This window comes from Polyodon spathula, chromosome 1, assembly GCF_017654505.1.
Source record: "Polyodon spathula isolate WHYD16114869_AA chromosome 1, ASM1765450v1, whole genome shotgun sequence".
Taxonomy (NCBI): domain Eukaryota; kingdom Metazoa; phylum Chordata; class Actinopteri; order Acipenseriformes; family Polyodontidae; genus Polyodon; species Polyodon spathula.
Genome location: NC_054534.1, coordinates 47,288,608 through 47,308,833, shown reverse-complemented (window position 1 = coordinate 47,308,833; position 20,226 = coordinate 47,288,608). Strand labels below are relative to the sequence as shown.

Genomic DNA, 20,226 nt, shown 5'->3' with positions numbered 1-20,226 from the left:
TCTGCAAAAGGTTTAGGACTGTACCTCTGGATCCCCCACCGCCTTTGTCTCGTAATTTAGTCTCCTGTATGTATTTTGAATAGTTGTCATTGGGTGTTTGATCTTCTGCTTCTGCTTCCTTGCAGGTTCCCCCTATTACTACAGTGCTGCAGCCAGAGGGGCCGGCCCTGCAGCTACAGCTACTGCTTACGACCGGCACTAACCCCGAAGCACAAAGGACAACACCAGCACTGCCCATATCTGTCTGCAGTCGATAGGGTGGGAGACAGAGGGAGGTGGGGTGTTTTTTTTTTGGGGGGGGGGGTTAGTACATGTATGGGGATATAAATATTTAAATTGTCTGCCTGGCCTTGCCACACAAACTTTACTATAATAATGTCTAATGTCCCTGTCGAAGAAAAAAAATACTGCAGCTTATCTTTTTGGGCAATTAAACACTTCAAACAAAAGGATAGGCATGGTTTTAAGAATATTCGAGGAACCCAGTAGAAACTCTTCTGGTATAAACAGAGTCTAACAAAACAAAAATGAAACATCCCTGTGTGTATTTAGGAGCACACCAGACAGGAGAGTGTGGGTCCAATCTTATTTCTTCTGTATTTTATGTTCCAGACATAACTTCATTCTTGTCCTCAAAGTGAGGTAGCTGTAAGTTACTGGGGATGGGAAAAAAACAGAAGCACCCGCTATCAGATGACTGTAGAAAAGATGCACTGCAAATTTTCACACCCAACTTCTCTGAAATAGTTTTGTGGGAATAATCATTGAGGAATGGTCACATGCCCCATCAGATCAAGTTAACCATCTTGCATACATGTCGCATCAAATCAGTGCAATCCTGGCAGGATTCATCCTATTGATATGATACATCTGGAGTTTCTATTTTTTTGTCAAACTGCTGTAGGCCATTTTAACTCATTTCCTTCAATTGTTCTTGATGTAATGTAACCTTAGTTGTGTAATTTGTGCACTCTAAATTTTATTTACACAAGAATGATAGAGATAGGGACCAGACTGTATAATTTATATAATCCCTCTAATCCCTTATTTTTATATTTAAAATATAATAATTTAATAGTAGGATTTGTATGTACCTGTAATGGATTTGTTCTCGTAGAGAAAAGAGTCATACAAAACAGGTCTTTACAAAGTGAAGTACATATATAAATCTAAATAACACAAGCCATCTGATTGTTAAAAGTGATTGTCAACCGTCTTGGCCAGAATTCTTTGCACACAGAATTTTGGAGATCCCAAAGGTACAGATTTGTTACCGTCCCTACAGGTACAATTAATTTTGAGTTGACTGGGATTAAACTGAAACCTAATGAAAACTGTTAATTACAGAATAAGAATTGTTGCTTTCGCTTTATAGTAACAGCAAACAACGAGTTAATGACCAAACAGCTTCTGAAGTTAATGACAATAAAGCGTACACTGAGACAGCAATTGTATTTAAACCACTTATAGTTCTGTATGTTATTATTTATATTAGATGAAAACTAAATACAATTTTCAATCCATTAGACTAAGAAATTAATTAAATTGTATTCATATTTTATATTTGAGGAGGCAGTTAATTGTAGCAGCTATACATTTGCTGGATCTGTTGTTGCTTTATTTAACCAGCATATTCCTGGTTTATGTCTGAGTAATACGTCTCAGGCTGTTCCCATTTCAACCTGAGGGCAGCCAAAAACAGGCTCTTATTAAATATATATTAAGGGGGATAGAGAGTGCTTTATCTTCTGTAAGAAGTCTTACAGAAGACCTTAAATTCAGGTATTTCATTATTTGGTATTTAAGTTTTTTAGAAATCACATTTGAAAAATCAACCAACAATTTGTCATAATTTAAGCATTTGTCATAATTTGCTGGTGAGGCTGTTACCTAAACAACAAGAATGTAATAGCCCTTATAAAATTTTACCATAGTAAAAGCAAAGCAAAGTGTAATATAGCACAGTGATACCACTGTAAAGCACTGAGAAGCATTGTAAAAGCCAGAGAGGTAGTAAGGCGTAATAAGCGTGGCAAGCAAAAAACTATAAATGCATGGTATAACCATGGGACTACAAAATTCCAATGCAAAATGACCCTGGTAAACTATAAGGACAGTAACTCAAATATTTCACATCCCTACCAAGTGGCTCTTTAAAAGGGTTATAGTTTTTTTTGTCAAATTTTTTTCTTCCATTAGATCACACACGTGGCATTTTGAAAGAAACAGATGTTTAGTATTTCTTTTTAAAAATGAAATCTGGTAGAAGAAATCTCTGTTTGCTTTGCCTTACTTTTATGGCATACTGCGTCATCATTTCACCTGGAGAGTGAAATTATATGCATCCTTTCATGCCTTCTTACCTGTCATTAACAAACTAGCTGCTTCCACTAATGACTGACATGCTTTGACCCTGAAGAAATAGCTGAAGTGTGAAACACTAACAGACTACCTGAAAGTTCGGCATGTAAACGAGAGCTTTCTTCAACCTAATACAGAACTAGATGTTTTGATAGATATATGAAAATACATGTTTTTTATGGGTTTCTTTGAAAACTGCACACATGGGACCTACATAGCAAATAGAATATGTATGACATAACTCCATTAGCTAGAACCTCTTTAAAAGCATGTGGAAATCTAACCTTTATACCTCTCTCTATTCTGAAAGCTTAGAATTCAGACAGGTGTATATGTGTCAGACAGGTGTATATGTGTAATATTTAATTCTTTGTCATTTTTAAGCTTCATCTATAAAAGGAAACTTTGTGTTTCCCCATTGTTACTAGTTCTGCTTCACATGAGTTAGGGTTAGCCAAGAAAGTTTCAAAATCAAACATTACAATGTAACAGTTTGTAGTATTTAGTTTTACAGGTGGTGTTTTTTGGTAGGCCTGCTGGAATAATTTAATGGACATAAGTACAAAATATGTGCATACAAAATAACTGCACAAAATAAATAAAACTACTGCCTTAGCTTTCATAATCCTTATGTCAATACAAATCATTTTACGATCCTAACCTTCATATTTACTTACATACAAACACACATATACAGATGATATACTGCACATACGTATATATCTGTATGCCATTCACACGTTTATGGTTTCCTAAATTGTATTTCTATTAAAGCTAAATATTGTTATTTGAGAATATATGTATTAAGGTAAATAAACAAGAACAAAATTACTTACGCATATAGTAAAATGGTTGTCAAGAGATATATATAGAAATGTTGGTGACTGGCTTGTTTTTGATGTAATTTTGAATCAAAATTAGTCCTTGCTTTTCAGAATGATTTTACCTGTGTATTTACCTGGGCACCAGTATAAAAAATGAAGGTACGGCCAGATAAATAAGATTTCCGTGAGGGCTGATGGACATTTATAGGCACAAAGCAGCTTTTTACAGTCAAACATGTACTGTATCTGTAAAATAATAATGATTAAAAAAAAAACTTAAAGCACTTAAATTCATCCCATCAAAAGAAAATGAAGTATTTGCAACCAGGACAAAAATGTTTATAAACCTATTCTGGAAATCAACCGGAAATATTATAACTTTGTAAGACCGGTTGTAACTTCTGTACCAGCTTCTGTTCTTTTTTAAAGGTTGTTAAGACAATTACATGAGCAACCTACAAATAATCATGCAGACATCAGGTTGTCGAGTAAAATTAATTTATTACAAGAACCAAAATCGGTTCCTTATTTCAAAACTCAGCTTAAGTGTCTGAAAATACTTCACTGGCATATGTGGGAGCTGCAGGGAATTACAATCATGCAGCCAATTTTACAAAGCACATTCATTCATAGTTTGCATATGTGAGTGTTTGTATTAGCTGTGCTATGATAGTGTTTCATTATACAGGTTAGGCAGATGACTTCAAGCACATCGTTATGTGGCGCAAACTCTTGTGACATTCTCTGTATTAGACTTGGTTGCTACTGCAAGGATGTTATCTTATTCATGTCATTCAAGAAACTTGTTTTACTCTAACTGGAAAAAATAAATGAATGAAGCGTATATATTTTGTGTTGGTTAGTGTTACATATTTAATACAGTGAAAACCACAGCAGGCATATTTACCTTCTCATAAGCACAAGTACGAGAGCTGTAACTGCTGAAATAAGGATGTGTCTGTAGTTTAGGGGGGTTGCCTTGCCATTTCTTATATAAGGGTCATTCTTGAGTAAGAGGGCCACTAAATTCAGTGTCCATCCAAGACCTGGTTCTATAGTATATAAATAGGTATTCCTATTTTGTGCTAGGTGTAACTTGGTGAGACAGCTTGTGAAAAAAGGCTGTATATCATGGAGAAAAAAATGGCAGTGGTCCCCTGGTCAAAGAGGAATTGGAATAGGCTCTGATTGGGCTTATATAGTCTAACCCTTATAAGACTGTCCATTGTAACGCCTACTGTAGGAATACCAGGGATTTTATTCAGTGTTTCCATGGTTACCATAGTCTGCAAATTTGAGCTGGTATTTCTTTTTTTCACAAAGAAAACTAAGAAATGGGACTAATGATGGGCAGGTGTATTTTGACTAATAATACTGTGTTTTTTTAAATGTGCCATTTAACTTTAATAATATAATTAATTGAGCAGTGAGAGAAAATTAGGTTGAATTTAAGCTTTCACAATTTGAACCCCTTACTAATGGGATTGTCTTAAAAGGGTTTAGACTGCTGGGGTAGCCTTCAAATTACATCATGGTTTTTCACCTTTAGTGGCCTTTGTACATCCTAGGATTGCTATTTCCATGGCTTTTTCTTAAAAGAGGCATCAAAAGTGTATTTTTATCCAACAAGGTTTTAGTAAATATGCTATGATGACACAAGCCGATTTGTAGTGATGAACTTGTTGACATCAAAGAAATACATATCTATAGCATCCACCAAAGTATGTGATGCCTGTGTAAAAGCTGAACTTGTAAAAAAAAAAAAAAAAAAAAATTATAAAAAACTAAAAAACTCAAAAACAAATTGCCTTTGAAGGATGGAGTCAACCAAAATAGGTCTCCACACAAGAATTGCTTCTTTAAAATGTGTATGTTTTTTATTCAATTTTCTAGTAGTAAAAAAAAAAAAAAAAACCCTCTTTACTCTTGATGGTATTTCTTAGTGCTGTGTGTTGCTTTTTTGTGGTCATAATATTTGAATGTATTTACAGCAGTGCCGATTTGCCAAAGATGTCAAACTATTTTTATGTTCTCATTTTTGCAATTTTTAATTGTCAACACTGGAATTTGTGATTTTTTGGGGGTGGGTGGGGGGGGTTTAAATGGGTGATTGCAACGTTCTTTAGGTTAGCTGGAGACATATGCAATAAGATGGAACATAGATGTTCAATATATGTGTGTCTGTTCATCTGAGTGACTGTTTATTTGTGAACTATCAATTTATGTACCCTTAATGTGAAAATAATTATTTGTAAATATTTGCCATAATTTTATTGGTTCCTAAAATAAAAGTCATTTTTTTTAAGTTCACAGATTCTGTGTCTTTGTGTAGTCTGCTACCCATTTTTAACCTATACATTTTATTATTACTTTTTAAAATACTTTCAGATTTGACACAAAACCTTCAAAACTTGGAAAAACATTTTAGTCCTGTTATGATCTTTAAACATGCCCAGTTTAGAATTATAAATACATACCTGGACAAGGCCTTTTGGGTTCAAATCAGTGATTTATGTATATAGACACCACAATTCAATCTTTTTTTTCTAATTTCAGTCTTGTATGTCTATAATAAACATTCCAAAGTAATTCACTTTGGAACGTAAGCAGTGTTTTCCCTTGACTCCGAGTGAAGCAGAGTGCTGCTCTTGCAGTGTTCTAAGATCATCATCACACCTGGTATAGGAAACACCAAGTGGAGCACGCTGCTTGCCTGCCTGTGCAGGAAAATCACTGGTTAATCATACTATATTAACTACACTTCAATCCTTCTTGTCAGATATTTTACAAACACCTTTATTTTATAAAGTGTAATTAATTACATTCAGGGGGTCTTGATATAGAGATCTTAAAGCATTCCCATCTTGATGTTCTGAATCTGCAAACATGTATATTCACAGTACTGTGCTAACATTTTGTTATTTTGCTATTTGTTTATATATATATATATATATATATATATATATATATATATATATATATATATATATATACACACACACATACACACACACACACAGTGGCTTTCAAAAGTATTCACCCCCCTTGGACTTTTCCACATTTTATTGTGTTTCAACATGGAATAAAAATGGATTTAATGCCATGTTTCTGCCACTGATCAACACAAAAAAGTCCATAATGTCAAAGTGAAAAATAAAATCTACAAATTGTTCTAAATTAATTTGACCATTCTTCAAGTCATGCCACAAATTTTCAATTGGACTTAGGTTGGGGGTCTGGGACAACTCAAGGACATTTATCTCTTTGTTCCTTAGTCACTCCAGTGTAGCTTTGGCTGTGTGCTTTGGGTCGTTGTAATGCTGAAAGGTGAACTTCCGTCCCAGTTTCAGCTTTCTTGCAGAGGGCAGCAAGTTTTCCTCAAGGACTTCTCTGTACTTTGCTCCATTCATTTTCTCTTCTATCCTGACAAGTGCCCCAATCCCTGCCGATGAGAAACATCCCTATAACATGATGCTGCTACCACCATGTACGGATTGTGTTCTTTGGTTGATGCACTGTGTTGTCAGACCACAAAACTTTTTGCCACATACTTCAAACAGGATTCAAGGTGTGCTTTCTCGAGTAATGGCTTCCTTCTTGCCACCCTACCATACAGGCCAGATTAGTGGAGTGCTTGGGATATTGTTGTCACATGCACACTTTGTCCAGTCTTGGACATAAAAGCCTGTAGCTCTTGCAAAGTTGCTATTGGCCTCTCTGATCAGTCTCCTTCTTGCTCAGTCATCGAGTTTGGAGGGACGGCCTGATCTAGGCAGGGTCTTGGTGGTGCCATACATCTTCCACTTGACTGTGCTCCAAGGGATATTCAAGGCCTTTGATGTTTTTTTTATACCCATCCCCTGATCTGTGTCTTTCAACAACTTTGTCCTGGAGTTCTTTTGAAAGCATCTTGGTGCTCTGCACTACCCAGCAGGGGGAACCTACAGGAACTGCTGAATTTAACCTAAAATCACGTGAATCACTACAATTTAACACATTTGGAGGCCACTTATCTTGGTGTGTGATTTTGAAGGAGATTGGTTACACATGTGCTAATTTAGGATTGGTATTACAAATGGGGTGGACACTTATCCAACCAAGCTATTTCAGTTTTTATTTTTAATTAATTTTCTACAAATTTCTATAATATTTTTTTCAATTGGAAGTTGTGGGGCAGGATGTGTAAATAAATTAAAAGAAACTGTTTTAATGCATTTTAATGCCAGGCTATAAGGCAACAAAAGGTACAAATTTTGAAAGGGGGTGAAGTCTTTCTATAGGCATTGTGTGTGTGTGTGTGTGTGTGTGTGTGTGTGTGTGTGTGTGTGTGTGTGTGTGTATATATATATATATATATATATATATATATATATATATATATATATATATATATATAGACATGTTGCATTTTTCTACTCTGATGCATTATGAGCATCTACAATTTACTCAAAGCCTCCACTAGTGTTTTCTACTATTATAACAACCTTGACTTGCATACAGGATTAAAAACATTGAGTGAAATAGCTTGCATTACTCGATTTTCAAGGTGTGGTATCCAAAGCATAATAAAAAAATACAGAGAAACTTAATCTGTAATTGACAAACCCAGGACTGGAAGACTCAAAAAGCTGTCTAACAAGGATGAGCAATACTGGAAGATAATATCCTTAAGGAATAGAAAGAAGACAAGCGTTGAATTGACAACAGAACTGGCAGAAGGCACAGGTGTTGTTGTCCATCAAATCAACAATATCGCAATATCAGGACTTAAAAGATGTGTTGCATTAAGAATGCCCCTGTTAAGAAAGGGGAGAAAGACTAAAATATGCACAAGGTCAAAGGTACTTTGGACTGTTGATGGATGAACAATGAAACCTTTACCTTCTACCAGTTCTGTTCTGTTGGATTTATTAAATCTGCTTTTCATCCAACGTGGATGCATTCCATCCACTCACACAGTCAGTAGGTTTCTCACACTGCTTCTGTTTCTATTAGCTGTATTGGCCGCCATTAACATTAGTATAATCACTGCATGTTGATTGGCAGAACTTGCACAATGGTCAGATTTCACTTTGGAATGTGTCACAAATCTCCACCCATTTTGCTTTGTGTCAGTGCTCATTCGTTGATCAACGAGAGAAGACTTTAGCAGTGAGATGTGAAAACAGCAGTGTGGAGTAATTATCATTATTATGAAATAATAATTATTTTCTTTAGTGCGGCGGAGAAACTGTCTGAATATTCTAATGACCACTGCTGCACATGAATTTGAAGACAAAAATCCATGTCAGTGTCTGCCATAAATGACATAGACGATAAATATTAGAAATAATAATCATAACGCGTTTTGCCTTACATCGATTTACCACATTGCCAGAATTAGTGCAAAATTTTCTAAAATAGCAAGTGACGTGTGGGACAGTGGCACTTCAGATTTAGCAAGTGCATTAGAATCAGAATACAGATTCAAGTGTGCTTCACACTTCAAACACTGGGCCAACTTGCAAGGTAAATGTTAAGCACAGTGATCAACGTTTTGTTATGAGAACTGCAATAAACAAAAAACAAAATGGTGAGGTGTTTTTTCTTGTGCAATGCATCTTTTCTAAAACATCTCGAAGAGTTTATTTAAGATAAATGCAAGTTTTCACTTGTGTGTACATTTACCTTTATTTGTTATTATTCTGCAAGTACAGTTTTTTTTAGTTTTTTTGACTAAAAACATGTTGTTTGAAATATACCGTAAATATAGACCCCCCCCCCACACACACACATAGCAAACTGGACTACTGCAGTTTATTATTTTTATTAGTTTAGTTCTGCATGACATCTTGCAAATACATCACAACAAAAAATAACATGTATTGCATATTCGATCCAGTTTGAAATGTATACAAACTGCATTGTTCTAATGCAGAAATTCAGAACCCTGACTAATTCTCTCATATTACCGAATTACAACTAGTACATCGAAATTTCATTCTGTTTGATTTATTTTTTTTTAAAACACTGAAACTCAGAATCAATTATTGTAAGGTGACACTGGTTTTATGTTGGGAAATATTTTTAAGAAAAAGAAAAAACTGAACTCTTGCTTGCACAAGTATTCAACCCCTGTGCTGTGGAAGCTCCCAGTGTGCACCGATGAAAGAAATTGACCTAACAAAGACACAATTACCTTACCACTGGCCTCTACCTGTGAACCATTAAAGTTGCTGTCACATTTTCTGGATAAAAACCCCACTGTTGAAGGATCATTGGTAAGGCTGTGAATCTGAAAAAAAAAATGAAGACCAAAGAGCATTCTACAGAAGTTAGAGATAAAGTAATACAAATGCATAGATTAGGGAAAGGATACAAAATAATATCTAAGTGTTTGGATATCCCAGTGAGCACAGTTAGATCAATAATCAGGAAGTGGAAGCTGCATCACACCACCCAGGCACTGCCAAGAAAAGGCCGTCCCTCAAAACTCAGCTCTTAAACAAGGAGACTTGTGAGAGAAGCCACAGAGAGGCCAACAATCACTTTGAAGGAGTTGCAGAGTTCAGTGGCTGGGAGTGGAGTAATGGTGCACCAGTCAACCATATCAAGAGCTCTTTATAACACTGGCCTGTATGGGAGGGTGGCAAGAAAGAAGCCGTTACTCAAAAAGTACCATCTGAAAGCATGTCTGGAGTTTACCAGAAAGCATGACAGTGACCCAGATGCGATGTGGGAAAAGGTTTTGTGGTCAGATGAGACCAAGATAGAGCTTTTTGGCCAAAACTCAAAGCGCTATGTGTGGCGCAAACCTAACACTGCCCATGCCTCAAGACACACCATCCCTACAGTGAAGTATGGTGGTGGCAGCACCATGCTGTGGGGATGCTTTTCATCAGCAGGGACTGGGCATCTTTTTACAATTGAAGGAAGAATGGATGGAGCAAAATACAGGAAAATACTACAAGAGAATCTGTTTCAGTCCGCTAAAAAACTGAAGCTTGAGAGGAAATTTACCTTTCAGCAGGACGATGATCCCAAGCTCAAGGCCAAAGCAACATTGGAGTGGCTCAAGAACAAAAAGGTGAATGTCCTACAGTGGCCCAGTCAAAGTCCTGATCTCAATCCCATTGAGAATCTGTGGCACGATTTGAAAACAGCGGTCCACAAGTGTCGTCCAACCAATCTGAACAAACCTGGAACAAATTTGCCAAGAAGAATGGGCCAAAATCACTCCAACACTGTGTGCAAAGCTGGTACATACTTACTCCAAAAGACTTAAAGCTGTTATTGCAGCGAAAGATGGCTCTACCAAATATTAATGTGTGGGGGTTAAATATTTATGCAAGCAAGATATTTCAGTTTTTTATTTTTCTTAAAAATATTTCCCAACATAAAACCAATGTCACCTTACAATAATTGATTTTGAGTTTCAGTGTTTTTTTTAAAAAAAATATCGAACAGAACAAAATTTCAATCTACCATTTATAATTCAGTAATATGAGACAATTGGTCAGGGGTCTGAATACTTTTGCAAGGCACTGTATATTCAACATAGACTATGTAAACTGAAAATCAGTCATATTCCTGGGAAATTGTACCAAAAAACATAATTTCACAATGAAAAATTCAAAGCAGCTTAATAATATTTAACACATATTGGCACAGACATTCACTAGATATAATCAGTGTAACATTAACAATTCAATATTATGTACTTAAAACTATAAATAACGTATTTATTTTATTAGCTTGTTTATGTAAATACACATCTGTCACTGTGTCTCTATAGTGTTTATATGTGCAGTTGTATTACCTCTTATGGTTATAAGAGTGTCATCGCATGCATTCTGCTTGTGACACAGCACAAATGATTATTGACCTACAGTGATTTTGAATATAAATACTGTGCGTTGTATGTATGTGTGTATTGGTTTACTCAAAGGAATTTACTATAATGCACATTAATGCAATATCATTTACAGTATCTGTAATTGTTGGCTCAGGCCCAGAGGAATTTTATAAACCAATAATTGGATACACGCTAATAACACACAGTACACATGCTTTACAAGATTGGCTCAGCTTGAGACTTGGCTCTACTGAGCAGAGTTTGGGACTGTGCCCAGTTCAGCTAACCTCCCTAATTAAACACACTCACATAGCAAGGCATAAAGCATGGTTTACTAATCTGTACAGTAGTTAAATGGTGATAGGGGTAAATATAAAACAGTACTGCAAAATACTTAAATATTTATTACAATATATAAATTACTGACATTTAATATTATAGGTAGTTCTAGAGAGTTAAGTGGTTATATGTTCCATATAACAAGTTTGTCAGTAACAAACATCCACTGCAGGCTGAAGAATAAACCACTGATAACCATGTGTGGCAAGGTGGCTTAAAGTGCGCAGGTGTACTGGTGATGAGGTGCTCAGGAAGGATAGACACAAAACAGCTCACAATGAAAACAGCTCTTTATTTTGCTATTGCACCATTATTCAAACAGGGGTTCAGTCCCAAAATAATAAGACTTGATACAAACACATACATACACAGCACAGTCAGAAATGCAGAACAAGTGCGCCAAGTGCAGGTGGTGAATTATAGTGAAGAAGTGCAGTCCGGGTTGAAACCGGCTTCTCACTCCAACTCTCGGATACTTTAGTCGTCTAGCAATGACAAACACAACAATTACTAGACAGGACGAAACAAACAAAACACTCCCAGTTAGTACGCAAGGTTTTTCCTCGTAGGTCTTTGCGTCACCATAACATAAGGAACAGATTGCTTGGCCACATCCCCTGACATACCTTCAGTCCCGCCCCCTTCGGTAGTGAGTGCAATCACATCTCCTCCAATCAATGATTGACATCGCTTACTGCATTAAGATGATGACATCTGGTATTGTGACTCCGCCCCCTTCTTGGATGGCCAGCTTCTGACTGACCCTGGAATGAACTGCCAAACCATCCAGTCCAGGACACACTGTTCCTGTTATACAGTGCCCTCACAGGTCGGGAGGGAGATTGTTGACTTGAATTCATTCTCTTTCTGTCACACCATGATAACATATATATCTCAACAGTATGTACAGGATGACAAAGAACAGGAATTAAAAATTAAATGTTTAATTACAATTTGTTAAGCAAGTCTGAAAAATGCAAAAAATTAAGTGTGATAACAGCTGGATGGATGAATGAATAGGCACACACCCCCTTATATCCCCAGAATTCTAATCGCAATAACGTATGCTGAAAAATTATAATACCAAGCTTCATGACTAATGCATAAGCGGTTCTCTAGATATATGCAAAGATGTGAGTGTGACATACAGGTGGACATGGTGTTCAAGTAGTGCTTTGGAATTATTCAGAAAATGGATACAATGGTAATAAAACCAACCTTAGCTGGCCTCATCCTCTGCCAGGAAGATTCTACATAAGACGAGGGGGACACCCAGCCAACTCTAACTAACTCTCTACCCATTTTCTCACCTCTAAGTTTCCCTTGGGTGAAGTATTGGTTGCTTCCCAGCCTCTGAGGTCGATTGGTTCAGTCTCACCTCCATGAGCCAAGGGAAGCCCCCTATTGATCTCTAAATCACAAAGCACTTCTCTCCAATTATCAGTTCCAGAGTTTCTTCCTTCACACAGACCTTGATCCTGTCCCATGGATAGATACAAAACAAATACAAAGCAGATACAGTATATATTTGCTTAGAAACAGCTGATCATCCCCCCTACCCTTCCATAACCCCTCAACTCCCCAAACTCCAAACTCATACAGTATTGTTGTGTATGTACAGTATATGGAGTCTGTTCTGTTAATAGCAAGGTAGATTTCACAATCATGGCTTACCAGCATGTTTCCTGTTAAGTCTCCCGCCCTCTTGTACTGAAGGGATTTTGTCATAAGCCACATTTCATGACTGAATGCTTCTTTACTTCAGCTATATGCTTCTGATCGTGAAACGTTGCTTTCCTGTCATTAATTAAAAGGTTGTTGCTCCAGGCTAATACACTCTCCACATTCTAACCTTTGTTTAGCTGCTTTGGTGACTTAGACCCTCGTTACCAGTTCTGCTTTGTCTGGGTGTAAAACTGCCCAGGCCCTGCACTAATTACACCGTGTAAGAATTTTTAATTTTTTTTTGGTTCCTGGGTAGTAAGTGTTATTTCCTAATTGCTTATGCCTCAAAAGTATAGAAAATGGCTATTATTCCCCACAAACTTTGCTTTTGTGACCAGGACAGTGATATTTTGAAATTTACCTATTTTCCAGAACATTCCAGATAGATTCAGTGCTGAGTAAACTTGGAGTAACTTCTAGAACTTTCTAGAACTTTCCAAAACTTTCCAGTAATATAAATAGTAGTATAAATACAGGGGCCTTAAGCCCACCAGTTCAGTTTAGTTCCAGCTGCCTAAGTGGTTACATATCTGCATTTTTCTGAGATGGCATCAAGAGGCTGCAAGCATCCGGCAGACACATTTTGCTATGTCTGCGGCCAATTTATCAAGACAAGAGCCAAAAAGTACTCTGTGGAAGAATCTGCTAAGATGTGTGAGGCCTACATGGCATATTTCGGCATGCCTGTCGTGGATCAAGACAAACCCTGGGTACCTCATTTCACCTGTGAGCACAGCAAAAAAACTCTGGAAGGTAAAATGGACAATTGTTGCTCGGAATTTTATGTTATAAAATGTGTTAATTTTTAAAATTGTAAAAGTTTTTAATTTTAAAATGTTTTACAATTTTCAATGTTATTGAAAAAATATATCATGTATGAAAAATGTTGCGAGAACCTCTTACACATTAGTCATGGGTGAAATAAATGTATTTTTGTAGGATGGTACAGAGGGGAAAAGAGAGCCATGAAGTTCGCTATCCCAAGAATTTGGCGGGAACCCACTGACCACTCAAGCAACTGCTACTTCTGTATGGTGGACCCTTCCAAACGTCAGACTGGCAAGAATGCACCTGCTATCACGTATCTGGACCTTCCTTCATCCATCGCCCCGGTGCCACACTGCCATGAGCTCCCCGTACCCACTCCTCCGGAGAGAGAGCAGCCATCTTTAGAAGAGAGCAGCAAATCAGAGAGCGAGGAAGATGTTGTAGATCCAGATGACAATTTCAGAGGTGGAGCTGAGGAGAGAAACCCATACTACCCCAACCAAAAAGACCTCAACGACTTGATTAGAGATCCTGGTCTCACCAAGTCCAATGCCGAGCTTTTGACGTCTAGGCTCAAGCAGTGGAACTTGTTGGATGAAAGTGTGCAAGTCACAGATCAGAGGAAGCGTCACCAACCTTTTTCCAGCTTCTTCACCCGTCAAGATGGGCTCTGCTTCTGCCACAATGTGACCAGTCTGTTCGAGGGAATCGGAATCGCCTGTAACCAGAATGAGTGGTGCCTCTTCATTGACAGCTCATCCAGGAGCCTCAAAGCCGTGCTGCTCCATAATGGTATCAAGTACCCGTCTCTTCCCCTGGCTCACTCGGTGCACCTCAAAGAGGATTACAACAGCATCAAGACCTTGCTGGACGCTTTGAAGTATGATGAGTACGGCTGGGAGGTCATAGGAGACTTCAAAATGGTGGCATTCCTGATGGGTCTCCAAGGCGGTTTTACCAAGTTTCCCTGCTATCTTTGCCTTTGGGACAGCAGGGACACCAAGGCGCATTACCACAGGCGGGACTGGCCACAGCAGACCGAGTTCTCTGTGGGGAGGAACAACGTCAAGTGGGAGCCACTGGTGGACCCCCGGAAGGTGCTGATGCCACCACTGCACATCAAATTGGGCCTTATGAAACAATTTGTCAGAGCTCTAGATAAGGAGTCGGCAGCCTTCAAGTACATTCAAGACTTCTTCCCTAAGCTGTCTGAGGCAAAGGTCAAAGCCGGTCTCTTCGTCGGACCACAGATAAAGAAGATCCTGGAGTGCAATGAATTCCCCAAGAAGCTCACTAGTAAGGAGAAAGCGGCTTGGAACAGCTTTGTCGCAGTGGTTCGGGGTTTCCTGGGCAATCACAAGGCCAAAAACTATGTGGAGCTGGTTGACACTCTGGTGAAGAACTACGGCACAATGGGCTGTAGGATGTCCCTCAAAGTCTATATCCTTGATGCTCATCTTGATAAATTCAAGGAAAACATGGGAGCGTACTCGGAGGAGCAAGGCGAGCGCTTCCACCAGTATATACTGGACTTTGAACGCCGCTACCAAGGACAGTATAACGAGAACATGATGGGAGACTACATTTGGGGGCTGATTCGTGAAAGTGATTTACAGTATGTGATGGGGAACTCCCCGTCTATATGAACATGCTTGGAACTGGCAGGGAGGGGGTTAAATTTCTCCCTGCCAGAAAAACATGTGAGAATGTGGCTGGAGCCCTAATTGAATAATTATTGATTCATTGGGCTCCAGCCACAGGGGATAAAAGCCAGGGGAGAGGCCCTGGCTGGCAATAGAGTAGAGTGAGTGAATAGTGAGTGTGTGTTTTCTGTTTGGGGTGTGTTCTTTTGTTTGGAGTTTGCTTATGTTGGAGAGTTTTTATTTAAAATTAAAGGAAGACCTGGAACCTGACTGTTTTGTAAGTTCATCTTGATTATTTCTGGTAGAACCTCTTTTTGTTGGCCCTTGTGCCTATTTATTTGATTATTTTATTTAATAAAATAACTTTATTTTTGCCTTTAATCTGTCTCTGAGCCTCAATCCACTTGTCAGCCTGTCACACAGTATAATCGTAAATCTCAAAAAACTACTCACTTCTAAATCTTTTGTAGTCATTTTTGTATTACTTTAGTATAAATACATGTTCATGTGGATTCATATGTCGTTTTTTCCTGACTTTAGTGAACGAAAAGACACAAATTCGCCCGTTTTCTCATTGGAAATAGGTAAATTTCAAAATATCACTGTCCTGGTCACAAAAGCAAAGTTTGTGGGGAATAAAAGCCATTTTATATTCTTTTGAGGCATAAGCAATTAGGAAATAACACTTACTACCCAGGAACAAAAATTGTGTTACATAGTGTTACCTTTCATCATATACACCAGATTAGCACTCGGGTCAGTCGTGCTGTTTACCGCTGCCCCCGTATGTGACCAAGCTTGCACTCACACAGGTTCATTGCCCCTTTACAAATAGACCCAGGACACAGAAACTTGATGTTTTGAATCGCTTACATGCTATTTTTAATAAACACACAAAAAGGAAATAAAAACACCTAGCTTTTTTTCAAGCACTAACTAAAAACATAAACAGGAACCTAAACTATCTCGCAGGATGGCTAAGCCGTTTACCTGACACAAACAAACAAACACACTCACACACACAGTTTCACACTTCCAAAGGTTTTTACACTACTTTCTTTTCTAAGCTTGCACACACCAGCAGCCCTGAACTGGCTGCTTTCTTTAAATACCCTGTGCCTGGCTCTAATTTACAATGATAGCCAGGTGCAGGGGATAATTAGCAATAAACCAATTAAACCATTAACAAATGTGCATTTGCAAATGTTTTATTTTATTTTTTTATAAGCAGTGAGGAATTAACGCTCTCTCTGCTCACTGCTGTGTCCTGGGTCTATAGAATATATAAATACATATATATATATATATAATAGTATATATATATATATATATATATATATATATATATATATATATATATATATATATATATATGTGTGTGTGTGTGTGTGTGTGTGTGTGTGTGTGTGTGTGTGTGTGTGTGTGTGTGTAATCAATTAACTTGTTTAGAGACGTTACTTAAACTGAAGGGAGCCACTGGTGAAAATGGTGCCCAATAGGGCTATGAAGCTATAATGATAGGAAATGAATCTATTAAACTGTAATGATGAAAAACAAGGCACTGTTAGTTGAAAAATAGCCCTCTCACTCTTAATACTCTTCACCATTATAATGATCTATGTTTCTGATATAATAAGTATGCAATATGTATACTATATGCTTGCATTGAGAAGCAATTAGTAAAGGTAAAAAAAGAGACAGGTGTATATTCAACTACTGAGGAATGGCCAATCCTCAAGAATGGAATAAGAACGATAGGTCATAATATTACCACAAATGTTTATAATTAGACAAATGTAAGAAACAAATATGATTTCAAAAGCTTTTTGTAACTTTCACCTCTGGATGCTTGGGTTCAAATCGACAACGCAAGTTAAATATGTTTGGTGGTGCACGTTTACTTAAATATAGCAGATGGTGGAGACTGAGTGTCTGACATGGTAAAGGCATGACTGTGTGATGTGCAGGGCGAGTCATACAGGCAGGGGAGTGCATGTTCTCGTCCTGGTTTGGTGGTCTTCTCTGAGGATATCAAATGGAGCATTGCGTTGGCTCTGGTTAGGGAGACAAAATTGTCAGAGGTTGTTTCTCTTCATTGCACTACAGCGGACCCTGCTTGACAGGCACTGTGTGAGCTCACCGACATCGGCCTCGAACAATTGAGTGTAAAGAGGCAATTGGCCCACTGACCTTGTCCTCAGATATTGCGGGGAATTACAGTGGTGAATTGACATTTCACATTCTAAATTGGGAAGAAAATCTTTTTAAAAAATGCGAAACTAGTTGGTTGGTAAAATTATCTTCACTTTTCAATACCCTCTTTCTTGATGCTAATCAGTCAACTGCTTGAATTAAACCAGCCCTGTATCTATGAGATAGGCAGTGATACGATGCCAGATGCAGACTCAAATTTATTAATACACTATTTAAAATTATTGAGATCAATCCCCCAGTTCTCAAAGGGAATGGCTCTGCATTCAAAATTCAAGCTTAGAGTCAATGTAAAATGGTTCCTCACCAAGCTTTAACCTTCAGCAGTCAAAGCTGGTTACCACCAATGAATGGGGGATTAAAAGCTGTAGCCAAGTGTAGCAGGAGAAGATCTGTGCTGACTCTGCTGGCGTGTTCACAGTGCTGCAGGAAGAGGGCAGCAGTTGTCCAATAACTGCCTGTGAGTCATGGCAGCGACACAGGGAGGTATGAAAGGGGGTGTGTGGCTGGGAGGAGGGTCTTGGGGAGATTGTCAGCCCTATAAGATAATGCTCTGCTGTTTCCTCAGGTCTGCCCTTTTAGATGCGCTGAGTGTGCAGAAGCGCTGGTCCAGGACCGAGAAACAGCCGGGAGTAAAGAAAGAAATGGAAAAAACAAAAGATAGTGACAGCTGGAACCCTTGGGCAGACCCCCAAAATATTGTTTATAGCAGGCTGAGGGAGCCGCTAGTGTTGGTGATCCGGATCATGCGGGTAGCGACGACCGGGATAACGCTGCTAAGTTCAGCACCTTTTATTTGTAGTTTTATTACTGTTTTATTTTCCTTTTTCCTTTCACCTTCTGTTTTCATTACACCGTGTAACAATTTTTTTTTTTTTTGGTTCCTGGGTAGTAAGTGTTATTTCCTAATTGCTTATGCCTCAAAAGTATAGAAAATGGCTAGTATTCCCCACAAACTTTGTTTTTGTGACCAGGACAGTGATATTTTGAAATATCACTATTTCCAATGAGAAAATTGGAGCTTTAGTTTCTTTTCGTTCACACAAAGTCAGAAAAAAACAACATATGACTCCAAATGAACATGTATTTATACTAAAGTAATACAAAAATGACTACAAAAGATTTAGAAGTGAGTAGTTTTTCAAGATTTACGATTATACTGTAAATTTACAGTATAATCGTAAATCTCAAAACTAGTCACTTCTAAATCTTTGTGAACGAAAAGACAAAAAAGCTCCCGTTTTCTCATTGGAAATAGTGATATTTCAAAATATCACTGTCCTGTCCTGTGAGGAGCAGTGAGTAGCGGGGAAGCACCCCCGAGCCAGGATTATGCAATGGGCTGGCTGAACCTGGATGCGATCACCAAAGCCAGGTTGGTGGAGTTGATCTTGGTGGAGCGGTTCTTGGAGAGTCTAACTCCGGGACTTCGGCTGTGGGTCCAGTAGCAGGCATCTGATACTCTGGACCGGGCGGTCGAGTTGGCGGAACAGTACCAGGCAGCGGAGCCAACGCCCGCGAGACTGCCTGGAAGGAGTGTGGCTACCGGATCGTCCCCTCAACTGGCCCCGGAGAGGGCAAAGGGACTGGGGGGGGAAGGGGTAGTCAGAGATTTGGTCGAGGGGTGTTGACGGGAGCTCCCGGCCCGGTAACCGGGGCAGGGTGGGGCTACCCACGGGCTGCTGCGGTGTCGGACCAGGGTCTCGCGTGGCCACCTTATCGGCGAGCCCCTTTTATGGCTCCAGTTTTTCCACCTCTTGCCGAAGCCTCAGGGCGAGAAACCAGTCCACCAAGGTGTTGGACGTACAGGGAGGTGGACCACCTCACCCGGGATTGCCGTGATGCAGTGTGACCTTGGCCGACCAGATAAGCACGTTCAATTTCCTCAGTCACTTCAGCACACAGGTTTTGTTCTCCTGTGACAGTGGATGGTACAAAAACCCAGGGTTTCCTGGATTCAGGGTGTGGTCAGTCCCTAGTACAGGAGAGCCTAATCTCACCGGGTCACAAACATATATTGGGACGGGTGCATATTAAATGTATTCATGGGGATGTACGCTCCTATCCCAAGATCAATGTGAGTATGATTACAGGTAGGATTATGTCCTCAAATGCCAGTACCGGTAGTTCTGGGACGGGACTGTGTGCATTTTAAAGATTGGTTGGCTGCCCTGAAAGCCCTGTCCTCCCTATTTGCTAAGAAAGAGGAAGCAATTGAAGAGATTTTCCCCTTTCGTGATCCAGAATAGTTTTGTCATAAATTTAAACCAAGTAAAACTAAACGGGAGCGTCGGATCGCTAAGAATGATGGCTGGCAATGGAGGGGTCTGTGAAGTTTCAGGTGTGGGCAGTTGGTAAAGAGTCTGGGGGGGAGGCCGTGGAGCCAGCGCAGGGGTCTGGGTCAGCTGCCTCTGCTCGGGACCGACCTGACCCCGAGCTGGAAGCCATGGGAGCTGATTTCTTAGCTCGTTCCCATGACTTCGAACAAGGGCGTGACGCAAGGGCGTGACGGCGTGCTGGG

The 20,226-nt window shown here is 39.0% G+C and overlaps 1 protein-coding gene across 3 annotated transcripts in view; it reads left to right on the top strand.

Annotated features, from left to right (window-relative positions):
• The window catches only part of pax5 (paired box 5), a 144,808-nt gene extending 140,779 nt beyond the window's left edge, over positions 1 to 4,029 (top strand). For all 3 annotated transcript variants that reach the window (XM_041256778.1, XM_041256787.1, XM_041256770.1), the window contains one exon: positions 126 to 4,029. In XM_041256778.1, the coding sequence (XP_041112712.1) occupies positions 126 to 202 (77 nt within the window). In that variant the 3' untranslated portion in view covers positions 203 to 4,029. The remainder of the gene's footprint in view (positions 1 to 125) is intronic.
• The last annotated feature ends 16,197 nt before the right edge of the window (positions 4,030 to 20,226 follow it).